The sequence below is a fragment of the Narcine bancroftii genome, chromosome 1 (genome assembly GCF_036971445.1).
Source record: "Narcine bancroftii isolate sNarBan1 chromosome 1, sNarBan1.hap1, whole genome shotgun sequence".
Taxonomy (NCBI): domain Eukaryota; kingdom Metazoa; phylum Chordata; class Chondrichthyes; order Torpediniformes; family Narcinidae; genus Narcine; species Narcine bancroftii.
In genome coordinates, this window is record NC_091469.1 from 193,748,676 (window position 1) to 193,768,884 (window position 20,209).

At 41.0% G+C, this 20,209-nt stretch overlaps 1 protein-coding gene across 2 annotated transcripts in view; it reads left to right on the forward strand.

Moving 5' to 3' along the window:
• Positions 1-20,209, forward strand: part of fpgs (folylpolyglutamate synthase) — a 52,944-nt gene that overhangs the window by 13,625 nt on the left and 19,110 nt on the right. For both annotated transcript variants that reach the window (XM_069886568.1, XM_069886560.1), the window contains 8 exons: positions 1,200-1,314; positions 3,944-4,021; positions 4,180-4,241; positions 4,419-4,521; positions 5,306-5,383; positions 9,634-9,781; positions 14,484-14,585; positions 18,883-18,980. In XM_069886568.1, the coding sequence (XP_069742669.1) occupies positions 1,200-1,314; positions 3,944-4,021; positions 4,180-4,241; positions 4,419-4,521; positions 5,306-5,383; positions 9,634-9,781; positions 14,484-14,585; positions 18,883-18,980 (784 nt within the window). The remainder of the gene's footprint in view (positions 1-1,199; positions 1,315-3,943; positions 4,022-4,179; positions 4,242-4,418; positions 4,522-5,305; positions 5,384-9,633; positions 9,782-14,483; positions 14,586-18,882; positions 18,981-20,209) is intronic.

The window sequence follows — 20,209 nt, forward strand, 5'->3', positions numbered from 1 at the left end:
TTGCCAGAGGGGATTGGGGAGGTTGTTTGTTTCTAGACAGTTGAACAATTGTGTTGCTTGTGGCTATAATTAGTTTGTAAAATGGGTTCTTCCTACTTTATTGATGGTGAAATCTCACTATCTTGTCTAATTTTATTTTGGACCTGCTGTGTATTTAGATATTTAGAATGAGTTACAAGGGAGTAATTAATCACAATTGCTATTTTATAAAACATCCACATGCTTTATTCCTTTTTTTCTTTTTATTCTCTTTTCATTCCTTCTATGCATTTTCTTGCCCCTGATCTATATCTACCTTGCTCTTGCTATCTGGCTTTTGTCCTTTCCTATCTCACCATCCTGGTATTCACTTTACCCAAGTCTTTCTGTTCCTGTTCAATATGTCAAACATGTATCTAGCATGGTACTCTACTGGTATACAGAAGGAATGTTGCAGTGTAGGAGGTGCCTTCTTTCAGGTGACATTTACACCAAGGTTGCTTTTGCTCAAGGTGGATCTGTGGTATAATTTTCAAGAAGATCTGAGCTATTTTCCTGATGCTGTCTGTAAAGAGTTGGGTTTTCTCCAGATGCTCTGGTTTCCTCCCACCCTTAAAATATTCAGGGGTTGCAGTTTAATTGAAGTTTTTGGATGACATGGGCTTGTGGGCCAGATGGGCCTGTTACTGTGCTCTGTCTAAATTTAAAAAAAAAACCTGACTACCAAGGGATAGTTATTACAGAAACAGATTTAGTTAATTAATATGTTGCTATTTGTAGGTATTTGAAATGTGGTAATTGATTACTGCACCTCTTGCACTGTGACAAGGGCAGCATTGCAGAAGTACTTCATTGGATGTGAGGTGCTTTGGGACATGCTGCCATGTTGGGAAAAGGAGCAGTGGAGTTGCAGGTCTGGCTCACTGCTTTTGTTTTGTACTTGTGAGCTTACTGCTTTTGTCATTTTGTCTATTTACATGCAGTTGCTCCCCTTCAACGATCAGACCCCTGAACCAGACTCTTTTAAGAACTTGCGTATTTATTACTAAATATTCATACTTTTGTATTTGCTTGCTGTTCTTTCAATTTATTTTACAGTTACCAGTAATTAGAAATTCTGCCTGGCCAGCAGGAAAAAAAGAATCTCTGATGTTTGTGATGTCAGGTATGTACTCTGCCAATAAATTTGATGAACTTTTCTAATCATCTCTCCTAAACAGTTCTCCCCACCTGGTGCAAGTGCGGGAGAGAATTCGGATCAATGGCAAACCAATCAGCAAAGATCTCTTTACGAAGTACTTCTGGCAAGTGTATAACCGATTGGAAGAAACAAAGGTAAGGGTCTGAAAATTTTTGGTCAGGGAATTTTTCTGTTTAAAAATAAGGACAGGAAGAGTGGGAAAGTCAGCCTTGGTTAACTAAGGAAATAAAGGAAAGTATAAAATTAAAAGCTCGTGTGTACAAAGTAGCCAAGAATAGTGGGAAACTGAAGGATTGGGAAAACTTTAAAAGGCAACAAAGGAGAACTAAATGGAGAAGAAGGATTATAAAAGGTAAATTAGCACAAATATAAAAACAGCAAAAGATTTTATAAATAAAACAGAAGAGGGTGACTAGAGTCAACATAGGTCCCTTGAAAGATGAGAGAGATAGATTGATGTTGAGTAATGAGAAAATGGCCGAGGCATTGAACAGATACTTTGTGTCAGTCTTCACGCTGGAAGACACGTCCAGCATGCCAAAGAGTGGTGATAGGGATGTGAAGGGAGGTGAGGGCCTTGATTTGAAAAATAATTGTTACCAAAGAGATAGTGATGAGCAAAAAGGGACTGAAAGCAGACAAATCCCCTGGTCCTGATGGGATGCATCCCTGAGTACTGAGGGAAATGACAGGAGTTATAGTCGATGCTTTAGTAGTCATTTATCAAACTTTTCTGGATTCTGGGCAGGTCCCAGCAGATTGTAAGATAGCAAATGTCATGCCATTTTTTAAATAGGGATGTAGGCAGAAGAATGGTAACTATTGGCCAGTCAGCTTAATATCTGTAGTCGGGGAAAATGCTTGAAGCTGTCATTAAGGATTAAATAGCAAGACATTTAGAATGAAGGAGTTCCAACAGGCAGATGCAGCATGGATTCAGAAAGAGCAGGTCTTGTTTGACAAACCTGCTGGAGTTCTTTGAGGATCTAATGGGTGTGGTAGACAGAGGGGAACAGGTTGATGTTGTATATTCCAGAAGGTGTTTGATAAGGTGTTGATGAATGGAGTCAGGGAAAGTATATTGGCCTGGATTGAGGATTGGTTAAGTGACTGAAGGCAGAGAGTCAGGATTGGCAGACAGTGGTAAGTGGGGTGCCACAAGGGTTGGCGCTGGGCCCACAGCTGTTCACCATTTACATTGATGACTTGGAAGAGGGGAAAGAGTGCAGTGTAGACAAGTTTGCAGATGATACCAAACTGAATGGAAAAGCAAATTGTTCAGAGGATGTGAAGAGGCTGCAGAAGGATATAGTTAAGTTAGGTGAGTGGGAAAGGTCTGGCAGATGGAGTACAACGTTAGTAAATGTGAGGTCATCTACTTTGGCAGGAAAAGTAGAAGAGCAGATTATTATTTAAATGGTGAAAAACTGCAGCGTGCTGTAGTGCAGAAGGACTTGGGAGTGCTTGTACATGAATCACTGAAAGTTGGGTTGCAGTTACAACAGGTTATTGAGAAGGCAAATGGAATGTTGGCCTTCATCACTAGAGGAATTGAATTCAAGACCAGGGAGGTCATACTGCAACTGAACAAAGTACTGATGAGGCCACACCTGGAATATTGTGTGCAGTTCTGGTCTCCATACTTGAGGAAGGATATACTGGCCCTGGAGGCAGTCCAGAGGAAGTTTACCAGGTTGATCCCAGAGATGAGGGGGTTAATCATCTGGGATTATACTCTCTCAAATTAGAAGAATGAGAGGAGATCTTATAGAAACATAAAATTATGAAAGGGATAAATGTAGGAAAATTGTTTTCACTGTAGGTGAGACCAGAACTAGGGGACACAGCCTCAAGATTCAGGGGAGTCGATTAAGACAGAGATGAGAAAAACTGTTTTTCCCAGAGAGTAGTGAATCTGGAATTTTCTACCCAGGGAAGCAGTTGAGGCTCCTTTATCAAACCTATTTAAGGTTCAGTTAGATATATTTTTACAATTTTAAAAATAAGGAATTAAAGGATATGGGGGGGAAAAAGGAGGTAGGTGGAGTTTAGATTAGATCAGCCATGATCTTATTGAATGATAGAGCAGGCTCGATGGGCCAGATGGTCCTACTCCTATTTCTTATGTTCCTATATTTTTTAGTCTTTCTGAAAATATATATTTCTGACACAGTATTTGTGTTGTTGAAGAATGCTTCTCACTACATTGAGATTAGCTGTAATATTTATACAACACCAATGAGAAACTTCAGTTTCCTTTTTCTATTTTTGTTCATCCATTCGTTAGGATTCTTGATATAAGGAATCATTGCATGTTATGTTTTGAATGTACTTGCAGTATGGTTAGGTAGGATATTTGCGGTCCTTCATTAAAGGATTAGCTATCATTCATTCAGGTTGCGATGATTTGTGAATTGTAGGGAATGCGCTCTTGTGCACTCGGTGCTGCTCGCGATCATTCAGAAGTGGTAAATGTTGGGTAGTTCTACTACAGAAGACTTAGCAAGTTGCTGGAGAGCATCTTGCTGGTAGCACACGGCATCAAAGATGTGCTGCACCTTGGATGATGACTAAATTTGTTTGTGACTTTTTAAAAAAAAAAAATATATATATATATATATATATATTTATTTTGACTTGCAGATTGTGCAGAGAGAAGGTTGCTATGTGACCTGATAAGGAAGGGTACTCTGGGGATGCAATATGAAACAATACTAAATTGGCTTCTTCTTTTCCTCCACCCCTGCTTGATGCCGGACCTAGGCCGGTGACTCTGGAACCATGCCTGCATACTTTCGATTTCTCACCATCCTTGCCTTCCATGTCTTCTTGCATGAAAAGGTAAGATATTCAGCAGGGAGGAGATGAGAGTAGTCTTGAGATTTGGTGAATGTTCAATAGTTGACATAACCTGTTAGTTACGAATATTTATAAGTGCAACTTGGTATGTAAAATAAATATTGGTCATTTTCTAAATATTGCTATGTGTGTACCTTCAGATTGACGTAGCAATATTGGAGGTCGGGATTGGTGGAGCTTATGATTGTACCAATATAATCAGGTAATAGAATTCAGTTTGTTCGGGGATATGTCTGTGTTGATAGTTTTATTCAGTTCCATTCTGTGGTCCTCCTCTTTCTTGCCTACTACAGCTCCTCTGAGTACAGTTGAGTTTGGTATTTAGTCTAACTTGTTAACGCTGAGATATTTTTCTGATCTGTTTATTGGAAATGTTTAGGCGTCCCATCGTGTGTGGAGTATCATCACTAGGGATCGATCATGTCAGTATCCTAGGAGACACCATGGAGAAAATAGCATGGCAGAAAGGAGGAATATTCAAGGTAAAAGGAACAAATGGTTGTAACTGCCTTGAATGTGGCAGTCACATGAGTCCAACCTGCCTGTGAGGGCTGCACAGACAGTTGCCCTGCAAATTTGGGCACCCAACTAGAGTAGACTCCTTGAAAGCTGAGTCTCTCTCCTTCTACTGAACACTTTGTTTAAAATGTTAAAAATTGCTTTTGGTATTGTAGGATATTTGGCCTTTTTCAAAATGGAGCGGTGATACTGTCAGCAAAGGTGGTTCAGGGTTGGGGGTGTCCTGGGATTGTATGAGAATATCTATGTATATATGTTGGTTTTTCTATATTTAAAAAAAAAATGCTTAACAGTTGGCGTAGTGGTTAGCACAATGCCCTTACAGCGCCAGTGATCGTGACCGAGGTTTGAATCTCACGCTGTCTGTAAGGAGTTTGAACGTTCTCCCCAAGTCTGCATGGGTTTTCCCCAGGGACTCCGGTTTCCTCCCACTGTTTGAAACATACAGGTTAATTGGGTGTAATTGGGCGACATGAACTCATGGCCCAAATGGCCTGTTACTGTGCTGTATGTCTAAATTTTATTTTTTTTTAATGATGTGAACAAAGTTGTTTTGATGCTCTAAATGTATTTTGAATTAAAAGAAATGGAACAATTTGGGGTGTCCTCAGTAAATCCACATTCTTTCCTCTTGCCTTTCCATCATCTCCCCATTACCTTTGTGGCACATGACACCTTTTTTCATTTCTTTGTAACACTGATCTCCACTTCCAGGATAAACTGTCAAGTTTTCCTTCTGTTTTCTAGCCGGGAGTTCCAGCATTCACAGTTTCACAGCCTAGTGGGCCAATGGCTGTCCTTGTTGAAAGAGCAAAAGAGATTGGAGTAAGTAAAATTGGAGTGGTTGGGAGAGAAATTCAAACTGAGGAGTGCTCAATTTACTTTTTTTGCTGGCAAGCTCAGTATCTACTATCCTTTCTCAATTACATTTGAGAAGATGGTGGTAAACATCTGTTTGGATTATTGCAATTCTTCTGGTGAAGTTACTCCCAACATGTTGGATGGGATTTTCCAGGATTTGGTCTCAGTGCTGATGGAGGACAGGTAATACATTTCAAAGTGTGGATGGTGTACAGTTTTGAGGTGTTGAAATTCCCATTACTCTTGTCCATCTTTATTGCAGGGGTTGTAGGTTTGGGAGGGGGTGTCATGAGTAGCCTAGGTGAGTATGTGTTTTTAAAATTTAGACATGCAATCTTAGCAGGCCCTTCCGGCCAACAAGCCCTTGCCACCCAAATACTTGTAGATGATAAACTATGACAAATTCAGAATTAATGATTTGTCCTAGATTCTTGAGGTGTTAGAACTGCACTTGTACAGGCAAGTAGAGAACATTCCACTGTCCTCCTGATTTGTGCCTTGTAAATGCTTGAAAGGCCTTGAAATATCATAAGGAAGTTCAACTGGTGTAGCATGTCCTGCCTCTAAGCTGCCTTTGTAACCATAATATTTCTATGGCTCCTCCAGTTAAGTTTTTAATGGTTAGTGACTCTTAGTATTTATCATAGGTGATCAGCAACTGCAATGCCATTCAATGTCAAGGATAGATGGTTGGACTTTTGTTGGAGGTCTCCATTGGCAGGTAGTTTTGTGGTATAAATATTAATTGGCCCATATCTAAATGTTTTCAAGGTCACCCATTCTCAATGGGGGTGGGGGGCTGTGGACAAATCATAAAATATTTTGTTTTTTTATGCAATCTGTAGGAAAGAACTATGGAAGAAACCATCTAAACTTGTCTGATTCACAGAGCAGGGGGGCGATAAACTTGGAGCAGAGTTCTAAGGAGGCCATAGCAAAAGAAAGGCTGCATGGTGGTGCAGGCTGTTTCATTTGTTGTGAATGGAATTACCGGTAAACATTGTAATCATAATAAAATATCCCTACTTCTACCCTAATGATGAAAGGAAGATCATTGATGCAGCCTAGACTTCCATAGGGTCGTTTTTGCTGCATTAAACTCCTTCCTCTTCTTCGGGAGTTCAAAACTTATATCTGGATAGAAAAAAATTTTTTACCCTTGTATTCCAGTGGTTTTTTGTCTTCTCTTATTTTCTTCATTGCCTTCTCCAATATATTTTCTCTTGTTGTATATCTTAGGAATTTTACTAGATTGGATCTTGGTTTTTGTTGTGGTTGTGGTTTAGGGGCTAATGTTCTGTGTGCCCTTTCTATTTCCATTTCTTCCTGTCGTTCTGGTCTTCCGAGGACCCTGGGGATCCATTCTTTTATAAATTCTTTCATATTTTTGCCTTCTTCATCTTCCTTAAGGCCCACTATCTTTATATTGTTTCTTCTATTATAATTTTCCATTATATCTATTTTCTGAGCTAACAGCTCTTGTGTCTCTTTAACTTTTTTATCAGATTCTTCTAATTTCTTTTTTAAGTCATCTACTTCCATTTCTATGGCTGTTTCTCGTTCTACCACCTTGTCTACTCTTTTTCCTATATCTGTCATGACCATCTCTAATCTATTCACTTTTTCTTCTGTACTTTTTATTCTTTTTATTTCACTGAATTCTTGTGATTGCCATTCTTTTACTGTTTCCATATATTCTTTAAAAGAAAATATATCCATGTACTTGCCCTTCCCTTCATCTTCCATTTCTCTGTGTTCTTCCTCTTCTTCTGAGTCCACTCCAGGATCTGTGTCCTTTACCTCTGTCTCTTCTGGTTTTCTTGTTGGGTTGTTTGTTTTATTTTGTTGGGTATTTTTGTTCTTATTTTTATTAGAAATGTCTTGGTGTTGGTGTTCTTCCTCTGGGTTGGTCATCTGTTGTTTCTTTGATTTCTTATTTTTACTCTCTTTCTTGCTCTCGTTATTTTCTATGTTTTCCTCTTGCTGTTGTGTTATAGTTGTCTGTTTCAGCTGTGGAGATCTACTCCTCAGCTGGTCCCCCCTCCTGTCAGTGTTATTCTTGTCTTTGCATGCGCGGTTGCGCACTTTTGTTTGGCTCCGTGAGCCATTTTTGTAGTCCCGAGTTCGGGACTTCGACTGACCTCAGGGAGCGGGCTTCTCTCTCCACGGCGGGCCTCCTTGTACAGGTAAGGCCTTCACCTTCTTCTTCCGACGTCTTTCCTTCTTCCCGTTGTTTTTGGCTTTTCTTTCTTCGCTGACATTTTCTCCACACTTTTACTTTCACTTTGGTTTTTATGTTTGTGCCTTTGCTTTTTCTCTATCTTTTTAACTTTTCTGGAGAGGGCTGGAGTTCCCCGACCGGCCACTACTCCATCACGTGACTCCTCCCAGGTTCATCTGATGCAGCCTAGACTTCAAGTGTAATTGTTTGTGTGACTTGGAATCTTCCTTCGCTATTTTTGCTAAGGACTAGCAGTACTACTTATTGCTCTCTGGTATTCCCAGACACTTTAGTATGGATATGACCTCATCTAATCTGATTCAACATTTGTTTGGCATATTGTTTTATTTTTGTTGATACAGTTAGGATTTCAGAAGGAATGGGTATCCCATCACCAACTTCTGAATTCCTTGTTCAGGTTGCTAGATCCTGTTATAATAGTCCTTCTGTTACGTGTTCCTTGTTTACTGGTTGTAGCTTTTAAATTGAACTGTTTATTTCATGCTTCAAAATGCTATAAAGTTTACAGACTGCAACTTTTTCCTCTTTGCACCTCTGTGATTAGCTCTCACTGAGTCAGAAGGGAATTTCAGTCCTTTGACCAAGTTCAGTATTTTTGTCTCCGTTAATGCTCTGCTATCATACTGAGAAAAGCGCTTTATCTTAAATAGAATGTTGAATCAAGCCCTTGTCTGCTCTCAGGTGGACATCAGATGTTTCAAATACGATATTTAGTCCATTCTCATCGTTGCGTGAATAAGTTGTCTGGCTTGTGACATTCTAGATATGTTTTTTGGAGATCAATTGGGGCAGGTTTTTTAGTGTAGGTCACATACAAACACTTTAGAACAGATCTCATTTAAAATACTGGAGCTCTGCTCAAGCTAGACAGTCTGACTCCAAGAGCCTTTGCAAAAGCTTTGGGGAGTGCCCAGAAGACTTCACTAATGGATTGTTGGTTTGGAAAGAAACAGATGAAAGAACTCTGAGGAGTAGGTTCAGAGCCACAGGCTGTCTGGGTGGCAGGTTGCTGTTCTAAGAAGGTCATGTGGTTTTTTTTTTTTTTTTTTTTTGCAAACCGAGGGAGTCAAACAGGTTTTTTCCTCCGAGAGAGAGTGAGAGAGAAATCAGTTCTGCAGTTTTACAGTCAGCAGTAGCAGTTGGGACTGGAACAGGACAAGCTGGCAAGCTTGTGGGGGAAAAACCCCATTTGGAAGATGTGTTGTGAGTGCTTAGTTCAGCCTGGTCAAAGCCCTTGTGACTCATACAAGAGGAGAAGACTGGCTGCCTAATGTTTCACTTGAAATAAGAGAAACAAAAAGGAACTCTGATGACCTGAAAGAAAGAGGTTATCATCTGGAAAACTCTAATGGGGCAGGTTTCTTCGGCAAGACACTGGAGTGGCTGCTTAAACGGAATTAGTTATGGGTGTCCAGCAAATAACACTCTCTCTCTCTGAAAACTGACAAGAACCTTCCTGAGTGGTAACCATTTACCTTTCAAGCACCAAAGCCTGGTGAACTTAATAAATGTTAAATTCTGTGCACAGTATAAGAATTGCCTGCAACCAGTAAACTTGGAGAAATGAGAAGTGAGATTGGACTGTGAATCAAAGAAATTTTCTAAATTTACATACATGTTACATACACATGCGCTTAGAATTAGAAGGGGGGGGTTAATAAGTTAAAGTGTAATTCTGTTTTCATGTTTAAAGATAATTAAAAGCAACTTTAGTTTAAGTAACCTTTTGTCTTGGTGAATATCTATTGCTGCTGGGTTTTTGGGTCCTCTGGGCTCATAACAGGCTATTTTCATGTTGTTTCTGGAATCTTATTGAGTGTGCAGATTGACTGTTGTGTGTTCTACATTAGTCGTGATTACATTTGAGAAGTACTTGAGTGATGGTAAAGCACTTTCGGGCATCTGACCATGAGAGGCTTTAGTAATTGAGACTAATTATCATCCAATCAGCTCTTTTTGAATTCTTTCCTAGAGTTCCCTGCAACTGTGTCCAGATCTGGAGGACTTCCAGTTTGAGAGGGAGAAGCTGACTTTAGGTTTGGCAGGAGACCATCAGAAATTAAATGCATCTTTGGCATTGCAGCTGTGCCGTACATGGCTCCAGCATCATCACCATCCAGGTGTGGAACTCCCTTTGTTTTGTGGTTTCTTAATTGCAGATAGAATGTGGAAAACAATGATTGTTAGAACCTTTGGGTTTGTTCTAGATGATTGATGTGATTTCTCTCTAGCCTTCACTTAGCATTGTGATAAACATCACCCCTGGCATTTGCTGTAGGCTATCTGAATTACTCTCACCTGTAGTCCCCCATTATACATTTGGGAGCACTGAGTCCTGCTTGCATGGATCTCTCCTATTTTGGTTCGAAGCTGCTGTGCTGCCACTAAAATTGGTAACCACGGGGTAACCTAAGCTGTGTCCTCATCTGTGCAGCACTCTTCATGTACGTGGGCTTCCAATTTCAAGAACTTGGGCTTGAGGTAAAGGATATCAAAACATGTCCAGAAGTCATTGAACGAGAATATAAAATGATTTGGATAATATCTGTAAGCTGTGAATGCAATATCCAGAACGTTGAGTTGGAGCAGCAGCTTTTTTGGTCTACCAAATTAGTTTGACAAATCATTCCATAGGTCAGTTTTAGTTCCTGTATGAACTGGATACAAACTGCCACAGACTTGTTTTATATACAGCTCCTATGACCAGCAGAGAGACGAGAGTTTAATCTTTGCTCTGCACGTGAACCCAGAAGTTAGCCTCTGATGGTTGCAACACAAGTGAGAATAATTCTTCCAGTTAGAGGAGTTGTTGATTAACATTTTTATGTGTATGTCTGTTTATTCTTGTGGCATGCCTGGGTTTATTTAAACAGTGACAGGAGGCAGTCAGAAGGGAGCATGACATAGTCCAATGAAAGCCTAATGTGGCCCCTCTATCCTGACTTTATCTAAAGTTAATGATAAGCCCATGGTTTAGTTCCTCTGGTATCTCAGAACAATTTTGATTCATAATCGAGCCAAGAAAGTTTTGACTACTCAATAACTTATTAAACTGCTGACCCACATGACGATTGTAAAATATACTCTCCTTCGGTAATAAGATGGGTGTTGGGAAATATAATTTGATGAGTTAGCTGGTTTGAGTTAAAATGGAAAAGGGATTGGGCAATAGGTGGCCTTGTAGATTGTGTGCTGGAGAGGGGGGAAAGTTAGAAATCAGCCCCTTTGGGTTTATGTGACAATGAGATAGTTTTGTGATTGCTGTTAGGGAGACTAATACTTTTAAATTGCTGTGTGAAAGGTGTTGGATTGGAATACAAACAAATTTCATTGATCTAAAGGTCCTGCTGAGAATTGCCTGCTGTGGAGTACAGATGTAGCAACAGTCTGGAAATTGGTACAGTAGAAATGTGATCATTATACAGTAAAAACCCTGGTATAAATCACCTACGGGGATTGGTAGATGCCAGATGCAGTGAACTGGGATTCACTGGTAGTAGGTTGTGCTGATGGCTGGCTCCACCCCCATCTGCTCACATACAACCCTGGTTTCCCACCTAAACCCAGAACAGTTTCTGAAGACAACTGTGAGACCCTACCCATAGTTATAAGCTAATAAAAGTGTTTGTTCTCCCTCTCGTCGTGAGAGCTTTTATTCGCTCTACAATTTTATTCGCTTATTCCCTAAATGATGGAAGTGCTACTCAAGCCAATGTCTCCTCTAAACTTCCCTCCCTTAACTTTGTACATGTGTCCTCTGGTGTTTGCTGTTCTTGCCCTGGGAAACTGGTGCTGGCTGTGCACCTTATCTATGCCACTCATAATCTTTTAGCCCTCTTTCTATCAAGTTTCCTCTCATCTTTCTACACTTCAAAGTGAAAAGTCCCAGCTCTGCTAACCTTGCCTCCTAAGACTTGTTTTCCAAACCAAGCAACATCCTGGTAAATCTCATCTGCACCCTCTCCATAGCTTCCACATCCTTCCTATAATGAGGTGACCAGAACTGAACACAATACTTGCCGGAGATTTGTAGAGTGGCAACATGACCTCTCTACTCCTGAACTCAATCCCCCTATTAATAAAGCTCAGCATCTCGTAGGCTGCCTTAACTTTCCTATCGACCTTGAGGGATGTATGGATTTCAACCCTAAGGTCCCTCTGTTGATCCACACTCTTAAGTAACAAACCATTAACCCTGTACTCATCTCACACTTACCAGATTGAACTCCATCTGCCAATTTTCTGGCCAACTCTGCATCAAGTCTATATCCCCTTGTAACTTTCGACAACCTTCAGCTCCAACCACAACTCTTCCAACCTTTGTGTCATCAGCAAACTGACTGACCCATCCTTCCACCTCTTCATCTAGGTCATTTATAAAACTCACAAAGAGCAGGGGTCCCAGAACAGATCCTTGCGGCACACCTCTAGTCACTGACCTCCAGGCAGAATATTTTCATTCTACTCCTACTCTCTGCTTTCTTCCTATAAACCAATTTTTTATCCACACAGACAAGATTCCACTGATTCTGTGCCTCATGACTTTCTGGATGAGTCTCTCGTTAAGGACCTTGTTAAATGCCTTGTTAAAATCCATGTAGACCACATCTACCACCCTACCCTGATCAATGTCTTTTGTTCCCTCCTCAAAAATCTCAATTAGGCTCATGAGGCATGACCTTCCCTTCACACAGCAATACTGACTGTACTTCTCCAAATGCTCATAGATCCTGAGCTTAAGAATCTGCTCCAATAGTTTAAACACCAGACGTAAGTCACACCTGTCTACAATTCTCAGGATTCTCCCTATTACCTTTTTAAACAAGGGGACTACATTTGCCTTTCTCCAATCCTCAGGCACCTCCTCTACAGCCAAAGAGGATTCAAATATAGCTACTGCCCCAACTATCTAATTCTCTCACTTCCAGCCCTGGGGACTTATCAATCTTGATCTTTTTAAGAAGATACACTTCCTCTTCCTAATCTCCACCTTATCCAGCACATAAACCTGTTCTATTTTGCACTTTTGTGAATTCTGAAGCAAAGTATTCATTTAGGACCTCCCCATCCTCCTCTTCCTCCAGGCACACTTTGCTTCCTTTATCCTTTAGTGGCCCCACCTTCATTCTCGTCATCCTTCTGTTCTTCACGTACACGTAGAATGCCTTGGATTTCTCCTTAATCCTACATGTCAAGGCCTTTTCATGCCCCTTCCTTAGCTCTCCCAAGTCTTTCTTAAATTCCTTCCTGGCATTTCTCATGGGCCCTTCCGCTTTCCTTTATCTAACATGTGCTTTTCTTCCTCTTGAATGCTATGAACTCTATCAGAGATGTCCCTGACACCTGGAACTTGAGAGGCACCATACCATCTTGTTCACCAAACATCCTATCTGCTCTCCTAACCAATAAGTCTCCAATTACCATAGTTCTCCTCTTCTTCCCGCTTTCCTTCCAAGCTGCGGGTCCAGCTTCTGCACCAGAGACATGACCACCATGTCTGGTCCCTGGTAGATTGTTTCTTCCCCCCCCAACTCCCCCAAAAAAACCAGTATCCAAAACAATATGCTTGTTGTTGAGGGAAATGACCACAGGGGTTCCTTCCCTCTCCTCACAGTTACCTGCTTCCTGACTTTAGGAGTGACTGTCTCCCTGAAGCTCCTCTCTATCACTGACTCTGCCTCCTGAATGATCCTGAGTTCATCCAGCTCCATTTCTTTAACACGATTTCCCAAGAGCTGCACTGGATGCACCTCTTGTAAGGTGTACTCATCGGGGACAATTGTAGTATCCCAGATTTCCCACATCCTGCAATTGAGACATTCAACTTCCCTAGCTGCTGACTCCATTAACCCTTCCTATTTAAATTCAAAGACCTTACCTTATTGGAATCCAGCTCGTCTGGCAGCTCCACTTGTGCTACCTCTCTTTTTATTTGTCACTACCCATTGTCTTACCAATCACTTTTCTATTTAAAGGCACCCACCTCCAGCTGGCTTCCGACAGTCCCAGCTCTCTAGAGTCCCACCCTCCTCTCCTCGTAACGGACCTGAGATGTTTAACAAGATCAGGCAATGCTGCTTAATGCGCTCCAAATGTAGACACACTTCCGATTTCTGTCATAACCCAAAGGGTGGAGTAGGAGCTCAAAGTTTCCTTGAGGTTATGTAAAATTCCCACCGAGCCCAAGGAATCCCTGGGCATTGATTGTTCCAGGTGTGGTGGAACTTTCAGGATGATTTTGGGATTGTAGAATTCATGAGTCAGGAACACACAGAAACCCTGTTACCCACTCACCTGTCCACCCCAGAGGGCACCTCCTGCCTTTCTGCAAGTTTAACCTTTGGCCTCACTAGTCATTTCAGAACTGAAGTGAAGCAAGTTATCTGCAATCCAGAGAGAGTGCATGAAAAGTGTAAGCAGGAGGCCTATGTTATAGTGTTGTGTTCTGGGTGCTTTTAATTTTATCTGCTGAGATTCTTGAAACTTTTATGACTTGTCCCACACCAGATGTGTTTTACAAACAAATAGGGAGAAATTGCTGATTGTTCATGTCTTGTTAATTTGATCAAATTTGATCAAGTTGCCCCCAGAGCAATATTGGGGGTTGCTACACCTACTGGAGATGCAAGAAACTGCAGATACTTTTATCTTGAGTGAACGATGAGAAGCAGGTGGGATTTCAGAATGACATGGGAGGAATGCCAATAGGCAGTGTTAAGAAATTTAGGTTTTGATTTAATTTGTAGAAGCCTGGAAGATATTAACATTATTTTCTGTAGTTGAACTGCCAAATGATGTCTTGAAATCATTTGTTTCTTTCAGATTTCCCTCCAGTCCAAGGTACACAGCACCGTTCCAAGCAGCTCTTGACACAGAACCCACCTATCAGCCCGGCCTTCTGCCCGAGTACTGCCATGGTGGAAGGTAACCATTGCTAATTCCTTTCGTGAAGCTGTCCCTACCACCTTGAACCTTTTGCACTATAATTGCTAGATTCCAAGATCCATTGCTCAGTGGAATTATAAAATGACACTGCATTTCTGGCCTGTTGGGGCTGCACCTGCTTGCTTCTACGGAGGCTGAGCAACACCACCCAGTATGCTTCTGCCCACTCTCTCTAAATCATTTGTTGATTGTGATGCCAGCTATTAAGCCAATGAGATAGAATGTCTTCTGCTTGTCTGCTTCATCCTGCTTGGATTTGTCATTGGGCTTCATGAATGGGAACTCCAACTGTCTTATTTATTGGTAGCTACTCCCTTTCCCAGGAGCATCCAATTGCTTGAGTTCCCACGCTACCTTCTGAATGACTGTGAAAGGTGGACTGAGCTTCATTTTGAGTTTCGAGGCATTGTGTCCCTGGCTGCTTGGATTGCAGTTTGGAACATGGAGAGAGAGGAAAAACCCTATTTGTCTGCATTGATTTTAATTGAACAGCAACATCTCTGCATTTGGACAGAAAAACATCTGAAGATTAATGCCTCTTAGTTAATCAGGGAGACTCCTACCTGCATTAAAATGTAGGAATGAGGTCATTTCTTTCCAGAGCATTTTTGCTTCCTGATCTGTTAGGGTCAGTGGGATTTTGGGGATTCTGCTGGAATCTTGTCTATCTGGAATGGGGAAAAAGTGAAGTTTTATTGATTTTTTTTTTTCTTTTCAGCCTTGATGGCTCAGGGAGGATTTTCACTTGCTGGGTTGGAATAAAAAATTTAGACTGAAAACTTCAAGACTTATATTTGTGGCTTCTACAACCCTTTATCCACATGCCTACAGATCTGTCAGTCTCTGCTTCATTTGAGAGTGTGGTTGAATCAAAAGTCTAAATATTCAGATTAATTCTCAGCCATCAGAGACAACAAACTAGCTTGTTACCATTGGTGATGAAGATTAGCATTTCTGAAGAATTAAAAATCAGTACACTTATTAAAGGGCCTGTGTAGGAGTGGGAGAGCCAGCTGCTTAGAACCTGTCACGGAAAGGAGTAGTGCTAAAGATTTTTAATCATTCTTCTGTCGATGTCTTGTTCATCTGCAGTGTGATCTTCACTGTAACATTTCAGAAAGCTGTGGGAGGCAATCATGTGATATGGGCTTGTTGGAATAGACCTGCTAAGGTTTCCTCAAAGAACCAAGCACAGTTGCCCCCAGAGCAATTTTGGGGGTTGCTACACCTACTGGAGATGCAAGAAACTGCAGATACTTTTATCTTGAGTGAACGATGAGAAGCAGGTGGGATTTGGCAAGTCTGGCAACGTTAATGGAGAAAAACATTTTTGGGTCCGAGCCATTTTCAAGACTCAAACATTGAGAAATAAATGTTGATTGTCTTTTTCTCTTAAATGCATCCTGACCAACTAGGTCCCTCTAGCTTCTCAGTGTGACTAACTGAAATCCCATCTTCTCGGTGATGTTTGACACGCTCTGCTCGCCAGTGGATTTTTGTTTTTAATTCCTTGAGACTAATTTGAACAGCAGGGGAGTGGTTTCCCCATTGCCCCGCCAGTATTTGTCCCCATTCTACGTAACGCTAGTTATTATTACAGTGGTTTATGTGAGCTTGCTGTGCATTAACTACCTCTGATACTTACTCCATTGCAACAATAACTACACTTTAAAAAGTATTTTGCTGTAAAGTAGGGTTACATTTCTGAAAGAAATGGAAGAGGTGTATAAACATGCAGACTTTTTTATTCCAAGGATGTAGTGAACTTTTGAAGTACTTTTGACAATTGAACAAGCTTAATGAGATTATCTCTTGTACCTACCCTTCCCATCCCCTGGTGATGACTTCTAATTTTACCATTTATCAGGCTGGTTCTGTGAACCATATCTTTTGGATTAGTAGCCCAGCATCTAAATTTGTGGAGATAATACCAAAAACCCTGGCAAATTTCTACAGATGTGTGGTGGAAAGTGTGCTGACCAGCTGCATCACAGTCTGGTACAGGAACACCAATACCCCTGAGCTTAATGCCCTCCAAAAGGTAGTGGATACAACCTAGGTCATCAAAGGTTTAAAAAAACCACTCCCCACCATCAAGAACATCTGCAGGCTCTGAGAGCAGCAGCAATCGTCAAAGATCTCCATCACGCAGCACATGCTCTGTTCTCACTGCTGCCATCAGGAAAGAGGTACGGGTACACAATCCCTTATCCGGAATTCTTGGGCATTTCGGAATGCCAGATTTAAACCCACCAAAACCCCCTTCCACTCGCGCCGCCGGTCTCTCGCCTGCCCGACTCGCCCCACCGGTCTTATTGGTAACTGCTCTAGGTGCTTCAAGACTGGCACCACAAGGTTCAGGAACAGCTGCTATCCCTCCACCATCAGACTCCTCAACAACAAACACAATCAGGGCTCTTGTGAACTTTAATGATTTTTAAAAAAATTCTCTCTGGACTGCACCTTTGGTTTATTTACATTTCTTTATTTGTTTAGATGTATAGACTTCAGTTGTTTTGCACTACCAATAAATGGTAATTCTGCCTCGCCCACAGAAAAAAGAATCTCAGGGTTGTATATGATGTCATGTATGTACTCTGACAATAAATCTGAATTCTGAAATCATTTGAGAATGGTCTGTGGCCTAGGTAGTCACAGCCAAGACTGGTCTCCGAGTGCACGATTGCAAAGTAGGCAGATTTCCAGTAGCTACTGCAATAAAGTTGTGTTGGTGCTGCCTCCTGGTGGATTTTAGTGGTAAACACAATGTAACAACAGCTTAATTCCAGCAAAGATCAAATGCTAAAGCAGAAGACAATTCAGCCCATTAGTTCATTAAGCCCTGAAAAGGACTGTAGAGCACTTTAGGACATTGAGTTCAAGCAGAAATGCAATTCAGTGTGGTTGGGAAAAGTATTGAGTTATAGAATTTCATTCAGTTAGAAAAGCAAAGTTATTTATATCAGGGCATATTTACATTATATTGACTTGCAGTGGTTTTGGTTATACCAGTGGTGCATGAAACAGTGCTGCCCAAAGGTGGTTTCTGAGTCCAAGCTAATTCCTGTATACAGTTTTCCTGTTTTGATTTCCAACTGGTCTAATTTTAAGCTTGTGTCCCATAGTTTTGAAACCACCTCTCAAAAGAAATAGTTCTAAATTTGTTAGATCACAATTAGTCTTTTCTTTACTCTAAATAGTGTAAATTATCAGTTTCTCATAATTCATCTTTAAGGCTTGGCATCATTATATTCTTGTCTGAAATTAGTTACATATGTGGGCATTTGATGATCCAGTTGCCAATGTCTGAGCAGTAGGGTCTATGAATTCAAAGGATGTTTTGAGGCTTTCAAGCTTATTCCAGTGACATGGGCTTTGCTAGTAGGATTACCCTTTGTTCTTCCTTCAATGGCCTTAATCTGCTGCAAAGCTATAGTGTTCATTGGCCAGCAGAGCCATTTTGAAGGGCAACTGAGAATTGGTTCCATTGCTGTGGGTCTGAAATTACATATGGGCCAGGCTCGGTAAAAATCACACATTTTCTTCCCTGGAGGAATTTGATGAGTCAGGTGGTTGTATCCAACAATCCATTGGTTCCACAGCTGCCAATACAGGCACAAGCTTTTTAAATTTTCAGATTTATTTAGTTAGGTGCATTTAAATTATCCAGTTGCCATGGTGGGATTTGAATGCGATGCTATATTATTTTGGACCATTATGGCTGCTTGATTAATAGACCAGTAACATGTTGCAAGTTAGATGAAGAGGGTAGGAGAAGTTTTTTTGTCGAAAACAAATGGCAGTGGAATGGAATGGCCAAATGACCTATGTATTTGCTGATTTCTTTCTACAAGTTATTGTTGGAGTTGTTTAATGTGTGAATAAACTAATTGTATGTCATTTTTGGCTTGTGTGTACAAAAGGAAGGTTTGAATATCTCAAGGAGGGGCATCCCTACCACTAGGGGAATAGAGGGGGAAAAATTCAAAGAAGATTGAGTGACAGCAACCCAAAATGGGTTGGGTGAAAGAAAAGGGTCCTTTCTTGCTGCGCAGGAAGAGAGGTTAACTAGAATAAACTTATCAATTGAGAGTTTTATGGGTAGGGACTGAGGATACGCTACCTGAGCCTCTGCAGATTTTTTTTATGTGATGTGATTTTTATGACAAATAATGAACGTGATTTATGAATATATTTCTTTTGAGACTTGTATCTTCAGTTTATTTGGGATTTTACTTGACATTTGAATTCCTTTTGTTTCTGATCTTTTCACCAGGATTACGTGATACAGAATGGCTTGGTCGATCACTGATTCTGAAGCATGGGCCTGTGACATATTACATTGATGGCGCTCATACAACCGGCAGTATAAAGGTGTGTTAGCATAACCAAGTGTTTACCTTCTTAGTGTTACCTTAAGCCTGCAAGTGTGTCACTAATTTTTGTTAAGGGCCACGATTCCTACCTTATGTGGATAGCCTTGAAGTGCTGCTATAGAAACATAGAAGATAGGAGCAGGAGTAGGTCATTCGACCCTTCGAGCCTGCTCCACCATTCAACGAGATCATGGTTGATCTTAAAGTTCAGTACCCCGTCCCCGCCTTCTCTCCGTAACCTTTAATACCCTTATACTGAAGAAATATATCTAATTCCCTCTTAAATATATTTAATGAACCTGCCTCTACTGCCCTCTGTGGCAATGAATTCCACAGATTCACCACCCTCTGGGTAAAGAAATTCTCCTCATCTCGGTCTTAAATGGTTTGCCTATTATCCTCAAACCATGGCCCCGGGTTCTGGATTTTCCCATCCTTGGAAACATCCCATCTGCATCCATTCTGTCCAGTCCTGCCGGAATTTTATGTCTCTATGAGATCCCCTCTCAATCTTCTAAACTCCAGCGAGTACAATCCCAATTTGCACAATCTTTCCTCATAAGTCATTCCTGCCATTCCAGGTATCAGCCTGGTGAATCGCCTCTGCACTCCCTCCATTGCAAGAACATCCTTCCTTAGATAAGGTAACTTAGATATCGTTTGCAGCTCCCACCCCCAGAGCCTCTTACTCTAACACTTTCCATCCACACCTCCATTGCTAACATATTGAGCTCCACCTCGTCATGGATACTTGTGAAGCAACATCCATATTTCTCCATTGGAGCAGAGGAGTAGTTCCAGAAAATTTGCTTGTGTCCTTACAAAATGATTGTTCTGAATGGAAGTGGAGATGTGGAAACATTCCCTCCTAAACTTGTCAATGAAAGTGCTAGGGCTCCCAGTAAGAAAATCCTTTTTGATAAAGTTGCAGTTGTGAAGGGCAGAGGGAAGGGTAGGTGAACAACGACAACATCTACAGGTCCAAGTGAAGGTTTGGAGACAGATGAGAATGCAAGTAACAGCAGGCCATTTGAACCCTTGCTCTCACTTCACCATTCAATATGACAGTGACACATCTTTTGCCTTAGTACCACTTTATTGCATTAACCCCATTTCCCTTGATTCCTATAATAATCAAAAATCTATTGATCTGTGTCTTGAATACATGAAAAGACAGCACGGTCCTCTTGGGTATAGAGTTTAAGATTCATCACCAGGTGAAGAAAT